We start from the raw sequence: 16174 nt of genomic DNA, 5'->3' as shown, positions 1-16174 counted from the left end.
TGAGCCTAGCAGGGAATACAATCCTTTTTTGACCATCAATCCACATTATTTACAGTGTACTTTTCAAATACAGACAGCTGTAGTAATCAAAAAATGAGCATCAATTATAACAGAAAATTTGTGAATGAAATAAGTTCTACATAAAACAAATGCGCGTTCACGTCTATCGCTTAACAATCCAGCGTTAACCAACACTACGTTTGAATCTGCGCTTCGTAAAACTTTCTTTTGACACAATGTAGCGGCATATACTCAAAAACAATCCAAAAGCCGCAGCAGGCTAAGACACGAGGAGATTATACTAAAGACGCGTCACACTGAAGCATTACATCTGATGTTATTTTTATTACTCCGTTTCACCAGCAGAAAGAACAAACACCAATCACTTACTTTGGTAGATGCATTCAGTCGAGGAAAGATACATCAAAGAACGCACAGTAACAGATAGTGATGGTAGTAACGTCATTGACAGTAGTGACGGTCAAAAGAAAGTTTTTCCCCATGCTCACCCTGCAGCCATGCTCCAAACAACCCGCCATGCCCCACAGGTGAACACACACGCTAATATACACACCACACCCACTTACGGTGCCATAGTTACAAATGACGTCACACCGCGCGTGCATATACACAACAGTATAGAAGGAAAGAAGAAATATCACAACAGACTAATCAAACCCGATATATGGCTCCTACACTTCTCCTCTCCAGCCATCCTACAACATGTCCTCTCGACCCAATCCCCTCACACCTTCTCCAAACAATCTCTCCCACACTCTTACCGGCACTCACACACATCATCAACACATCTCTCCTCACAGGCATCTTCCCCACAGCATTCAAGCAGGCTCGGGTAACCCCAAAACCTAAATTAAACACTTCTCTTTTAGAAAACTACAGACCTGTCTTTCTCCTTACATTCGTAGCGAAAACACTCGAACGAGTTGTCTTCAACCAGCTCTCACGGTTTCTTTCACAGTACAACAAACTGGACGCTAAACAGTCAGGTTTCAGGAGTGGCCATTCAACAGAGACTGCGCTACTCTCAGTCACTGAAGCCCTGTGAATTGCAAAGGCCGATTCCAAATCATCAGTCCTCATTCTGCTGGATCTTTCTGCTGCTTTTGACACTGTCAATCATCAGATTCTCCTGTCTACCCTCTCATCACTGGGCATCACTGGGATTCCACTTCGCTGGTTTGAATCCTATCTCACCGGTAGATCCTTCAGGGTGGCCTGGGGAGGGGAGGTATCCAAACCACATCAACTGGTCACTGGAGTTCCTCAGGGATCGGTTCTTGGACCCCTCCTCTTCTCCACATACACTACATCACTGGGTCCCATCATACATGCACAGGGCTTCTCCTATCACCGCTACGCCGATGACACACAGCTCTATCTCTCTTTTCAACCACATGACCCAACGGTAGCTGCACGGATCTCAGGCTGCCTGGCGGACATCTCGGCATGGATGAAAGAACATCACCTACAGCTCAACCTGGCAAAGACGGAGCTTCTTGTCTTCCCTGCCACTCCGACTCTACAGCATGACTTCACGATTTAGTTAGGCTCATCAATGATTACCCCATCAACTTCGGTCAGAAATCTTGGTGTAATCTTTGATGACCAGCTGACCTTCAAAGAGCACATTGCAAAGACTGCTCGATCCTGCAGATTTGCACTACACAACATCAGAAAGATCAGGCCCTTTCTGACAAAGCATGCTTCACAACTTCTTGTCCAGGCCCTTGTCGTTTCTAGGCTGGACTACTGCAATGCTCTTCTGGCTGGTCTGCCATCAAACACAATCAAACCTCTACAAATGATTCAGAATGCAGCGGCATGACTGGTCTTCAACGAGCCCAAAAGAGAGCATGTTACACCTCTCTTCATCTTCTTGCACTGGCTACCAGTGGCAGCTCGCATCAAGTTCAAGTCACTGATGCTTGCGTACAGAACTACCACAGGCTCTGCACCCTCCTACTTCCACTCACTATTACGAACCTACATCCCCTCCAGAAGTTTGAGATCTGCTAGTGAGCGACGCCTTGTGGTACCATCACAGAGAGGCTCAAAATCACTCTCCAGAACATTTTCGTTCACCATTCCTGGCTGGTGGAATAATCTTCCCACCCCTATCCGGAATGCCGGATCCCTGGCAATCTTCAAGCAACAACTGAAAACTCATCTCTTTTGGCAGTACTTGACTTCATCCAAATCTAAAAAAAAAAACCTTAATCTTTCCCTCTATCTTTCTCTCCCTCCCTTACTAGCTTGTACTTATTTGAACAATAACTGAGACTTTGTGTTACGAGCACTTCCTCTGTCTGATTGCCTCTTCAAGATGAATCGCTTTTTGTATTCCCCAATTGTAAGTCACTTTGGATAAAAGCGTCTGCCAAATGACTAAATGTAAAAGTAAATGTAATGTGTTTTTGGAGCTGGGGCATGTGAACTTTATAGACAATGTTCGTTAAGTAGCCTGTTTATCATTGCTTATTTCTTCTAGTTTGATGTAAACCGTTTGAAGTTGTTTACAGACAGTTTATGCTATGCAAAGGAAAAAGAGTTATGCAAGTGTTAATGTAATGTGTCTAACTCTAAACAATAAATGTGTCCCAGTTTAGAAGCTGCATCCTTAAGAATCCTTGAAGGTCAAACGCTATGTTGTTAAATGGGATGGTCTATGGAAGATCACCAGCTATTTGTCGCTTAGGCTTGCCACACACTAGAAGATTTTACAGTTTTGGGGAAGCTACTCTGAAACTGTAGCTTGATGAGCTACAAGCTACTTACAAGTTAAAGTAGTTAAGCTACAGTCAAGCTACCCTTAAAAAAAAGAAGCTAGCTACACTAAAATTTACTACCAAAAAGTAGCTACACTGAAACTACTTTTTTTCCACAACAACATGAATTACAAATAACTGAATACGCATTCATGAGGAATGTTTAAGTAAAATATTTGATATTCAAAACAACAATTCTATACAATTAGGATGTCAAACACTATTGTTTTTGTAACTTAAATTAAGCACACAAAAGCATTTCTCAAAAATACTGTGTGACTGATGGCTATGGCAAGAAATTACATTGAATTCTGAACAACCGCTCACATGCGGCTCTGACAGGGAAAGCACTAACAAGTGGGATTTTGGGTAAAATAAAATTTTTCTGGGTAGAAATGCAATTTGTGATTTAAAATACAAATATATATTGTTAGGTAATATGCAGAATAATACAATTACCCTGCCTCATTGTTTGATGTATTTAGTTAATATGTCTAAGAGTGTATTATTTTGTTTATTTCCCGGAAAAGCCTCATATCGGCAATTATGTAACTGCTGCATGTTATTGTATTCATTGTAATAAGAAAGTGGTTTATTAACAAAGACGCCACACATTGTATTTGTTTTATTGAGAAAATGGTTTATTAAGAAAGACACCACGTTATAAGTCTTTATTGAGAAAATGTTTATAACGTAAGAGTATAGCTAGAGATGAAACATGTATTAGCAAGAGCGTTGAGGAAAAAGGGGATTGAGGAGATTGAGGGGATTTCCAGTATGATGTCATAAGACACTGGGATCCACCTGCTATATATTGTTTTATGGTGCTAAATTTCAGTATATATCAGTGGTGGGCCATCGGGGCCAACAAAGCCTTCTCTGCTCACCTGAACACTATCAGAATCACTGACTTAATTTTTATAAATTTTTCCATGAATGTGTATTACATTATTTCCAATAGTCTCTTCATTTCATAGCTTTTCTCTTAGTTGCGCTCCTTCCATTAGTGTATGTTTATATCTGAGCTTTAATCCAATTATATTTCAGCAATCGTGTTGTCAGGGTCAAAGAAATCTGCCTAGGCCTTCAGAATAAACAATGGCAATGAAACCAATGCTTTAAACAGTCAAATTTCGAGTTGGCAGCACAGGGGCCATCTAGCACTAGCAGGCTTATGATAACGTCAGCATTTTCTAGTCCTTTGATTGGATGATCAGAGAGCGTACTAGTCAAAGCTAGCAAACAGCATCACTGTAAATCATTTTTGTTTTCACAGTATTATTACTGTTTCTCAGGTGTCTTGCCGTATATTATGTGTACAGTGCGTTATTGTATATTTTCTGTGCATTTCGAAAAATATTTGACTTCTGTAGATTTAAAACACATACAGTTTTCTTCATTTTCTTGAATTAACTTTTTTAATGTTACTTGATCACTTTCCTGGTAAAGGTGTGCTAACTAGTGTTTTCCTCCCGCAGTACACTGGCAGACCGGCGGGGAGACTCGTGAACAATGTTCCCTTTAAAGGTGGGGAATGTATTTAAAAAAAAAAAACGGGGGTGAGTACCAAATCAAACTTGTAGCCAGTCAGCAGTAAGGGGTCTTTTCATGATATGAAGGAGAGAGAGCGTTCAGTAAACAGCTGAGTGACAGAAAGATAGAGGTGGCGGATAAAAAAAACAAAAGAGGAAAACGTCTGCGGAACGATAAGGCAAGAAGTAGGACACGTGTAAATATCGGATCAGCATTCCAGCGCTGGAGAGAACTCAAGGAGCGGAAAGCCTGCGATCGGACGCCGAGGTTGCTTTGTTTCTTCTCGATAGGTGAGTAACACCGTGTCTACACCAGACGCGGCACAACAGCTAAAGCCTGCCTACACTGGACACGATAAAGCGACTGTTGAAAATCATTTGAAATTTGTGTCAGCACGTCATAAATAGAAGGCGGCAGCAGTTCTCTGTCTGAGATTTGACGCGTAGCTCATATTCCAGTGTAGACACGTGGTGCGTCTCAATCAGCTCCCTAGCTCCTGAGCTCATGAAGCAGTTGATCGTGTACACAAATTCGGTCACTGGTAATTTCCCTGACTCACTGCACGTTGGGACAGTGATCACTCAAACTCCAGTGACATGATTACGTACAGTGTCAACGGACAACATTGTAGAACGTCACCGCTTGAATTAATAAACAACAGACAGGACCATTCGTTTTGATATTATTTTTTTTATTCTCTTTAAACACACAATTTTCCTTGTTTTAGAGAACTAATCGTTTCCTGGGTTGCGTAGATTATGTATGTGTGGGGCAGAGCTATCAAAATAGGCCCTTTTGGGGTAGGGGCATGTTTGTTTTGGTGATTTCAAATATCAACATTGGGTGCTTCCTACCGAGGCTGCGTCCTTCCTAGTTCAGTCCTTCAGAGTCTTGTAGGCTAGAGTCCTCCTCAGCATATAAATGCTACACTCTAGCAAGTGTGCGTGGCTACATTACATATGTTCCCACCCTCACTGTCACGGCACGAAAATACTAATAAAACTTTATTACAAATCTTTATATTATTTACTTTCATTCATTCATTTATATGTTTATTATTGAAATGTTGTTATATGCATGTGTCAAGTTTATTTAATTTCTTTATTTTCTTAAATATGTGGGTATATAGTATTTATAGAGTTGTAACTTTTTAGTTTTAGTTACTTTTTCTTATTTGTAAGTCGCTTTGGACAAAAGCGTCTGCTAAATGACAAAAGTAAAGTAAGTAAAGTAAATAAGTATTTTTAAATTGTTGTTTTGTATCAGTGTACAATGTTTAAAAATAATTGATTCCATGTAGTGTCCATTTCATTCATTTAATACTGGAGGCATCCAAGTTATTTGAACATATTTGAACATTTAAAAAAAAAAAAGTAATGCAGTGGAAATGCAGTTAAAGTAGCTTGCTCAACACTGGTCAATACTATTGCACTACAATGACTGTAGCTCATTGGAAAAGAATGGAAAATACACACACACACACACACACACACATATATATAGTAAACTTGCTATGTGTATGCTAACCGAGACTTGTCACAGCACTTACATATTATTGCTCTTTTGTTGGTTTGATTGCTATTGTCCTCATTTAAGTTACTTTGTATAAAAGTGTCTGCTGAATGATTAAATGTGGACGTCAATTTGCCTGAATCTGCATAGAATTGGGGACATTTGTAGGCATATTGGGAATGTATTTTTGAGACATTTAATTTTGTATGTAAACCCATGCATTAATAAAAAGGAATGAGTGTTTCAATAAAGCTATGTAGTACTGTATTGCTTCTGTCTTATTGCTAAATATATATTTTATATGTATCAATATATGGCTATACATGGTTCATATTGCAGAATATTGAAAAATATAAGTACTAGTGTACCATATATCAAAATATATTATTTCATATCTCACATTATATCTTCCAATATATCCACATATATTTTTGTCTCGTAAGGGGAGGCCCCTGCTGGTGAAGATGATACACAGCAGACATGAGAAACAGAGACGAGATGAAGACAGGACTGCCGGCATTAATCTGCTCATATTGTGTATTTATTACCCTGCAGTCCATTTATAATGTTACTAAAGACTCTCATTATCCAAACTGAAATAAAATCATCTGCTCCTGTTTCTGAAGAAAATTGGCTGATTTTCCCTAAATACATGATTGTTATTGGACAGAATGCAAAGATTAAAACATTGACACACATATATGAATTCATCTCTTTGTGAAAATTCTAATTGTTTCGTTTCATATTCCTGCTGTTTACAGTTTTTTTTTTTTGCTTGTTTGCATGTAAACACATCCTCATTCATTTGCTTAATACACACCACATTTAGACCTTCAGGCTGGACAATATTTACATCTCTCATGACAAACAGAAGCTTAAACAAAGAGTGTTGTTCTAGTCACATTTAATTATATTTCATTCAGTCTCATTAATTTATTAGTTTTTAGTTAGTTTTGCAGGAAAGTTAAACTTTAACTTCAACCTGGTCTCACAGAATTCCGTGTAATGACCACGCACCCTTAACTCCGAATCTGTGGTGGCATCACGGAATCGCAGAATATTCGGATTCGGACGCATCTGCTCTCTAAGTTAATGGGAAGGATTGGTGTGTCGTATGCATGCAAAATTGGACTTTGGTGTATGCATTACACGCAATTTGAAAGTGTAAACTCGTGTTATTTATATGCAGATTGATGAGACCAGGTTGTGTCGGCCCATCAATTTCGATTGATGAAAGACGGACGAAGCGCAGGCCAAATTATTTTAAATGAAACAACATTAGGGTAGCTACAAGCCACTGCGTGAGACCCGAGGTTGTCCGTGTGTCTACCATGGAAGACTCCGTGGTGCCCTCACAGAAATTCACAATAAGCAAAAGGCTACAAACTAAATTATATGAAAACAGGGGTAGATGAGAGGTTGACAGGTTAACTGCCATCGCAGACACCGTCTTGAAGACTTCAAGTGTCAAAATGAACAAACTACTTTGGCCTGTAGCCTAAACAACGTCCAGTGAGGGTGAAACTGTGGTGACCACAGAATATTCTGTGATACCTTCACGGAACTGATCAGAGGAAGCTAACGCTCAAACGACTAACGTTACAGAACAATGCTTCAGGCATGGTGAAAAAATATTAGTATTTTTGAAGTAGGTCTAAAAAAGCCCAGGATATTTAAAGTGATAGGCTTACGTTTCCAAGTTAGAAAACAACGTCGGTGCCTTGCTCAAGGGCACCTCAGTCGTGGTATTGAGGGTGGAGAGAGCGCTGGACATTCACTCCCCCCACCTACAACACCTACAATTAGGCCACGACTTCCCCTGTATGTATGTCTTACTAAACGTACAAGTCAGCGTCCATATTTGAAGTTCTTTCAGGTTCCAGAGTAGGGTTAGGTTTAGGGTTATAAAAATGTATCTTCACTATATATGTCGACTATCTCCTACAGCTGAAACATACATTATATTGCATTTAGATGATCAAGATGAAAAAAATTGTATGTCAGTTAATTGGGGACATTTAACTGTTATAGTAGTCCCCGGGTGCCGCAGCATAAATGGCTTCCCACTGCTCCGGGTGTATGTTCACTGCTGTGTGTGTACACTTGGATGCATTTTAATACAACATACATCCTAGGGATGTAACAAAATTTAGACTGTTTTGAGCAGTCGTGTTCAAAGGAATTGATTGAAATCCGTTGAAGTCAATACTGGTAATATTCAAAAACAATTTCTAAAATACTGATCAAATATGCATCAAACTGTTTTTTGCTGTACAATACTTAAATTTGAAAGAACTTCACAATTTTTAAATTAATAAAAAGTGGTTAAATGTTGTAATAACATGGTAAAACCTGTTAACATTAAAATTTGCACATTCTCTCAATAGAGACATTACTTATTAATAAATCAGCTCAAGTCAAAATTATTTTGTAAATGATTTATTATTGTAAATCCCATTTTTTTCATCTTTGACCGAGAGGAATGCAGCTGCTCAAAACTTCAATATTTTTAGAAAGTATTTCATGAATATTTTAAACCTCGTACATGTGCAGATCTGCAAAAAAATATATATATATAAAGAAAAGGAATAAAACAATGGGACTTTCTATTTGCTTTTAAACTGTAAATCCTTTTCTCTTAGCTGCTTTTTCTTATTGTTCAAATTCTACATTTTTTCTCCTTAGCGCCATGTTACAGTAAGTTTATTTTTAGTTCATCTCCTATGCTGAAAAGTCTGTCTTGCAGAGATGGACTAAAAATGAGCTCCTAAAACTTAGATTCTTCAAACAGTGGTGCAAGAGGATGTGGTGCTGGTCCTTCAAGAGTCACTCTCAACTTATCTGTCTATAAAGCCAATAAAAAATAGTCTTCATGTATTTCACAACACTTCAGCATGTTATTCTTATTAAGTGAGAGTCATTGTTTAGGATTTTTTACCCAAGGAAAGTCTCTGAGAACCTGACACCTTGTAATTCTGGAGACTCCAGGAAGGTTGCAGTTCTGGAAAATGGTGGTGCTGGAGACTAAATGGTTCCTGATCGTTTCACACCTAATTCTTCACATTCATTCTTAATTCGTTTGCAGTTAATGAATTATGATTGAAACCATGTTGGATTTTATAATTGTGATGTTGGGACACAGTCAAGAGGTGAGATTGCTGGTTGTACAGGAGTTTATTTGAGCTGCTGCTGACACATGCTGTAATGTTCAGTGCAAAAGAATTCTAGATATTTTATACGCAACCTTCACTCCTTAAAAAATAAACATTATTTCATTTCGCTAAGACACATACTGTCGGTGCTCATTGATTCATATTCAAAGGTATTTCTAATCTAAAGACATTGATACATGAAACTCAATATAAGAGAGAGAAGTAGCCGTAACAACACACACAAACACATATAAGAAATTTAATAAACCTCATATCACACTCTTCAGTTATATTATTCATATCATCATGAAATACAAACCAGTATAAATTTATATCTAATTGAGTCTATGATGTCCTTTGACCCTCATAAAATTTAGCAAAAGTTGTAAATGACACACACACACGTTGAAATAATTTGTAAATACAGAACATACATTTACATTTTACTGAATATATATTTTTGAACTATATTAACAAACATCTGAGCAAAATGTTTCTGTATTTTTAACCCACAGGTGCGACCTTTACAAAGTGATGAATGAAAATCCAATTAAAGAGAGTAAACACACAAGCATTAGTTATCTTATATTGAAGGTCTGTGTATCTTTCACTCTTAATATCTGCTGCAGATGAAGTTGAGTTGGTCAGTTTCAGGACGGCTGATCCAGCGCTGATCTCCTCCAGACTGAACTGCTCCAGATCTCACTGTTTCTTCACAGTCCTCCTCTGATGTGCCGTTCCCTGGAGCCCAGTTCTGATAGCACACAGTCTCTCCACTCACCCAGAACCAGATGCCCACAGTGCAGGAGTGACGTAAACCCAACCACACCGCCGCAGTAGACGCCCGTTTAACCACGTTCCTCACCTCATGCTGCATCTCTTCTGAATGAACCGAGACCAGATCCACATGATTCTGTCTGCAGTATCTCAGAGCTCCAGACCACGTCCGATTCTCTCTGATCACAATCAGTTTATCTGGAAACCAAACCAAGCACAAGCAGAAACTAGAGAGAGACTGATCAAAAACAACATGCAGAACAAACTCTGTGGATGAATTTGTCATGGCAGACATGTAGCGTCAGCTTTAAGAGATCTGAGGCCTGATGTATAAACATTGCATAAGCACAAAATGGGATGAATTTGTCATGGCAGACATGTAGCGTCTACTTTAAAGGGATCCCCGGGTATTACATGTATAGCTTAATATATGTAAATGATGTCTCTTATTTAAATATGTAATAGAAAACCCATGAAAATGTATGTTATTTAAAAAAAATCTAAATCGTTTTTTGGACTATGGGGGGCGCCATTATTTTATGTGCACAGTACATTCTGCGTCGATGACATCACATGGTTGCACTCGGTGAGCTACTGGCGCTTGTTTCTATAGTCCTTGGCTTTTTACCGCAACACAACTCATAATACACAACTCAGAAAATAAAATACTGATACGATACCACATTGTGTGGCTTTTGGTTGTCATTTTCAGTCAAAGGGCAACAAGAGAAGCAATGCAAGACTGCTTTCCCAGCGATAATAGGAGGAGGAAAGCATGGGAAGATGCCTGTGAATGAATAAAACTTCATAAAGACCCGCTTCTTTAGCCCTGATGCCTTTGAGTCTTTCACTAGACCACACTTACAAACGACTGAGACAAGAAAAGCTAGATGCCATCTGTTAGGATGTAAACATGCCGACGCTAATCATGACTCGCGGCCACAAGAGGAGTTTCTCAGCGCTGATTTCCCTCAATATCCGGGGCATTTAGATTCCTTGTGGGGAAAAAAATCGATGGTACAGCATCTGGTTTAAACCTATACTTATATCCATCGCCACCTGTAAGCTCTTTCAGAAGCTGTAGTCATCATATAAGTATTTTATTTTCCGAGTTGTCTATTTCGAGTTGTATTGTGGTAAAAATAGCAACAGGTAGCGCTAGTAGCTCACCATTTTACGTCATCAGAACAATGGCGCCCACCATAGTTCAAAATATGCATAAAACAATGTGATTTTTTAAATAACTTAAATCTTTGATGGGTTTTCTACTACTTATTTCAGTAAGATACATAATTTACATTATATTAAGCCATACAAGTCTTAATACCCAAGAGATCTGGAGGTGATGATGGATTGTGTGTGTTTTGTGAGGATCTCACCTTCATGACACACAAAAGGATTTATACTGGTGCAAGAGACGTCATGCCATCGTCCCTGATCATTCGGTTCAACAGCTGTACAGTCTTCCCCATATCCATATTTATCAGGTTGACCAGACTTCCAGTATCTGAATGAGGAGTCACTCTGATCTGACCACTGCCATGAGTCTCTGACTCTGAACAGACCGATCCAGACTTGTGATTCAAATAAGTGTTTATCACGAATGAACTGCTGAACCTGTTGATTCTCATTCTGGTTACTCACACTGACCAGATCAGTGTGATTCTGTCTGCAGTAACTCTGAGCGTCTCTCCAGTTCTTCATTTGATTGGCTAAGACGAGTCCTGTGTTCGCTTTAGGAAAACAAATGAAAAAGATTCATGAATCAATTTGTTCATTATTCGTATTCTGCTTTATGGTTTGGCTGTGAACAGGAGCAGTGGTGGAAACATCAGAAACTCATTTCATCCGAAGAGTTGAGCTGCTTCTACTACTGGTGATAAACTGATTGTTCACAATATTTTGAGGATTATTTTAAAGATCTAACATGAAGTAACACTGGGGAACATGGTGATGATTGTAAAGCACTCTCTTTTATCTAATAGTAAAGTAATTTATCCATTATGATTACTTGACTCAGGCACAAAGAGCCAGATGAGAGAAACGTCAAACAGAGGAAGATGTTTCAGGTAGTTAACTATTCCATAGAAACTTTTACTTGGATTGTAGATTATTAACAGAGCTGGGTAGTAACTGATTACATGTAATCTGGAATCAGCAACGGATTACAATTTGTAAGTAATCTACCCATCTCTGATTATTAATTTATAATATTTATAAAGTTAAGAATATTAACTAAATTAATTGTTTTAATGGACTATCATGGACTAGACTTGAGTTCATGTACAAGTAGAATTAAGCTATAAGAGGTTTGTATTGAGATACTGAAGGCTGAAATAACACTGTATCACCTCTAGTCACTGCTATGCATATTCTTTATGGACATTATTATCAGATGAGTATTGCTATGATTATTAACAACTAGATCCATATCAATCTCTGTTTCTCTCTGTGATTTTTTTTTACTCTCTTGTCTCTTTAATTGCAGGTTTCCATTGTGACAATGTACCCCATAGTGGCAACAAAAGATAAAGTCTCTTTGTGTGTGTGTGTGTGTGTGTGTGTGTGTACAGAAATTGCATCAACATTGAAAGTGACACATATACAGTCACCTCTGTATTCACAATCAAATTAAGATAGAGGCTCGCAGTGCATTCAAATTTGGTAGAAGCACATCTATAAATGAGTGTTTTTTAAATTTCTATAAATCAGTTTTAAATATCTGCACTCACTGTTGTTGCAGATGAAATGTCGGTTATCACTACAAGGCAAATCTCCCAATTTTCCTTTTTCCATCATAGCACAATCATCTCTGCCTTCTGGTTGTTTCTCTCCCCAGTCCAGATCGAGCGCAGGTTCACCTGAAGACCAGTGCCATTCATCACGACCCGTCTTCTGCAGCCCAATCCAGACACGTCTATCATTCAGACTCTTCTTCAGCTCGTTCATGTCGTTCATGTCGTCAACGGTGGCCAGATCTGTGTATTTCTCTCTGCAGTATCTCTGAGCTTCAGTCCAGGTCTTCTCCTCATTTATAAAGTGATACTGACGCTGAACAGATTCAGATACGGAGCAGAGAGCTGTGAAAGAGAGGCTTTGCTTTAATGCTTTTCAGAACAGAATCAAACCGAATGAAACTATAAATCATCAATAAAACCACAAACACACTCACCAACGAGAAGAAGAATGAAATACAGAGTTTGGTCCATTTCTGAGAAAGAAACTCTAATTTCCATTTTAGAGAAAAACATGATCAAATAAAAAAAAAGAAAGAAAACATCTTAGATTCACAACAATTCAGATAATATTCACATCTAAAGTCTAATTCTAGTTAAAAAATTAACATGTAAGTCATTCGTACTTCAGAGGTTGTGTTTCTGTCCTGATTCTGATGTTTCTGTCTGCAGCTTCAGACTGTGTGATGATTATATCTGCTCTCTTCCATCATTCAGCGTCACTTCATTTGTTTATTACTCTAAAACCCCCTATTTCATGTTTTACTTCCTCTATATTTGTGTATTTGTCCATCTCTTTCCACTAATTTGCATACTGACATCTGTGTTAGTCAGTATTAGTCAATATGAATATGGACCTTATTTGACAAAATTACATACATATTCTTAATTTACATTTTGACGCTCAACTATGCGGCTGTTATTATAGGTATAGGCAGCATAACTCTATTCAGTTTGAAATGCATTTTACATGGTGTTTTTTTTTTTTTTAAACAAACAACCCACTAATGATCTGACTGATGAGGGTTGAGCTCATTAGAGAAGACTAGTTACTGAGAGCCTTTAAAAACCCTCCAGTGTGTGAGATGACAGAATACTTGTGATTATTGACAAAGATTTTGAATTGTGAGAAGGGTTTGAGGAATTAAAAAAAGACAAGATGAAGAGGAAAGAGAGATTCTTCTCCTTCTTATATTAAGTTTCTTATTGTACCTCTTCTGAGAGCCGAGGCCCCTGCTGGTGAAGATGAGACACAGCAGACATGAGAAACAGAGAGGAGATGAAGACAGGACTGCCTGCATTAATCTGCTCATATTGTGTATTTATTACCCTGCAGTCCATTTATAATGTCAGTAAAGACTCTCATTATCCAAACTGAAATAAAATCACCTGCTTCTGAATAATTATGATCTTCCCTGTATTTCCCTGTTGATTGTGATTGGATGTAATGAATTATTATAAAACATTGTTATACTTCTATATATAAATATATATAGCTATTCCCGCCCACCGCTTCTGTCGCCTAGCAGAGACGTTTCTGACAGGCTTAAAAATATTCCCCAAAATCATTCTGAAACAACACTAACAAGCTTATGTAGTTTACAAAACACTAATATGAATGAATCACAATACATATATTTTTTTTTATATTGCTATTATTATTATTAGATTTTTTATTTTTTTTGCAGTAGAAACCAATCAAATTCAACACTTTCTTCAATTCAGCAAGGTAACTTTGTTCATTATTTTGCGATGTTAATTTACCACAGTTTCCTCTTGTACAGTTACCCGTGTTCAAGCGTGCACTGAGACAGACATGTATGTGGCACCCTTCTTAGTTATTAAGTTATGTATATTATTACAAAAATAAACAATTTGCGCACAAAATTGTGATCATCCTGAGCAGTTCATCTGCCTGCTGTTCTTCAGAAAAACAATCCCGCTTTTACATAGTCTTTGGTTTACCAGCATCTTCTACCAATCTTTCCAAGATTTATCTTTTCACACTGCGGACAACTGAGGGACTCATACATAACTACAACAGGTGAAAACATTTACTGATTTTTAAGAAGGCAACACAATGCATTAAGAGCATTGAATTGGATAACAAGGTCATGGGTTCGATTCCCAGGGAAAGCAAGAGCTGATAAAATGTAAAAACTGTAACTTGAATGCAATGTAAGTCGCTTTGGATAAAAGCGTCTGCTAAATGCATAAATGTAAATGTAAGAAAAATGTACACACCATCCTGTTCAAAAGTCCTCTGGCTCTTAATGCATTTTGTGGCCTTCTTGACAAGCTTCCCTTATGCTTCCGTGTTCTGTTCCTGTCCACACAACACGTTCTCACTCCCAACTCGTCACATATTGAAGCTTGGTCAGGATCCCTTGGCGTCATGTTTTAACTTGCAGGGATTCCCATAGACTTCTGACCGGAGCCCGCGGCGTTGACATTTGACGTGCAGGGAAGCAGACCGCAGTGTGTACGGGTTGAGACTACGATACATAGGAATAAAAAAGAAAAGGCTACAATAAATTAGTTTTGGCAGGGCGAGTCGATTGGCGGCCCCCGGGTCATATTTAACTGATTTTTTATGTTAAAAACTATCTGCATCTGTGAAACAGAGTTCAGCGGTAACTTTAACTGTGATTAATCAGCGCAATGTGATGCAATCAACCTATTATTTATTTATCTATTTATTTATGTATTTGTTTGTTTATTGATTGATTATGTATTTATTATTTTTATTTATTTATTAATAAATCAATCAATCAGTGGTGCTGATATCATTGTAAGGCGCGATCCCAGGGTGCACTGCGATTTCCCACTCGATAAGTAGAACAGTTAATTAATACAGATGGGAACAATCCTTAAATTACGGAACAAAAACTGTTTAATCAGGTCAAGAAGTTGTGTTGAGAACCTTTATAATTGCAAGGTAGCAGTTTCATGATGCAATAAATGACAGCAGATATTATAAAAATATAACATGCTGCACCAAATGTGTAGTAGGCTAGCTAAGTTAGCCAATTAAATTCAAGCTTATTTTTTTTCACATATAATCATGCAAGATAATATCACAGGAGATTGTATGATTTTTAATTGTGATGTGTGTTCAGTTACCCATATTACAGTAAGTTAGCTTGATCACTTTAGCCATTTATAAATGTTCAGATGTTGCCAGATTGGTGAGTTTTCCAGTAATTTATCAAAATCTACACAAAATTATATAGTAAACACAAATCTTACCAATAATAAACTATAAACTACGTATGTAAACTTTTGAACAGGGTCATTTTTATAAAGTCAACTATCATTTTCTCTTTTGAGCTATATGTAAACATCTTTTATGTGAAATATCTCATTCAGGTCCGTACTAAGTAAACAATAACATGCATTTTGTATGATCCCTCTAATTTTGGGAAAATAATCAACATTTTGCAGATTCTGAAAGGTATGTGTCAACTTTTGACTTCAACTGTATTTGTAATATATGGCACAAACTTAAGCATAGGGTTGCCCCTGACCAAAGATTTTCCTGGAAAATGGACTCACAAAATACTCAGATCCAGGTCCAGGGCTGAGAAAGAATGTTATAAGTTCTTTGAGCCATCATAACTGTTAGACTATTTTGATTTAACTGTTAGTAAGAGTCTGATTTTTACTAAATGCCATATTC

General features: G+C 37.7%; 2 protein-coding genes across 2 annotated transcripts in view; both read right to left on the bottom strand.

The window, feature by feature from the left end:
- Positions 1-13163, bottom strand: part of LOC306888562 (C-type mannose receptor 2-like) — a 36039-nt gene extending 22876 nt beyond the window's left edge. The window contains exon 1 of the mRNA XM_079446943.1: positions 13105-13163. The gene's annotated coding sequence lies outside the window, so the exon portion shown is untranslated. The remainder of the gene's footprint in view (positions 1-13104) is intronic.
- Positions 8989-13157, bottom strand: LOC306888577 (C-type mannose receptor 2-like). Its single transcript, XM_079446997.1, has 5 exons — positions 13122-13157; positions 12933-12985; positions 12493-12840; positions 11140-11493; positions 8989-9958 (listed from the first exon to the last, which is right to left on the bottom strand). The coding sequence occupies exons 2-5, from the start codon at positions 12967-12969 to the stop codon at positions 9597-9599; spliced, it is 1101 nt and encodes a 366-aa protein (XP_079303123.1). The 5' UTR covers positions 12970-12985; positions 13122-13157; the 3' UTR covers positions 8989-9596.
- Positions 13164-16174: the final 3011 nt, after the last annotated feature.

Source organism: Barbus barbus (genome assembly GCF_936440315.1).
Source record: "Barbus barbus genome assembly, chromosome: 2".
In the NCBI taxonomy this organism is placed as follows: Eukaryota; Metazoa; Chordata; class Actinopteri; order Cypriniformes; family Cyprinidae; genus Barbus; species Barbus barbus.
This window is presented reverse-complemented; position numbering and strand designations above follow the sequence as displayed.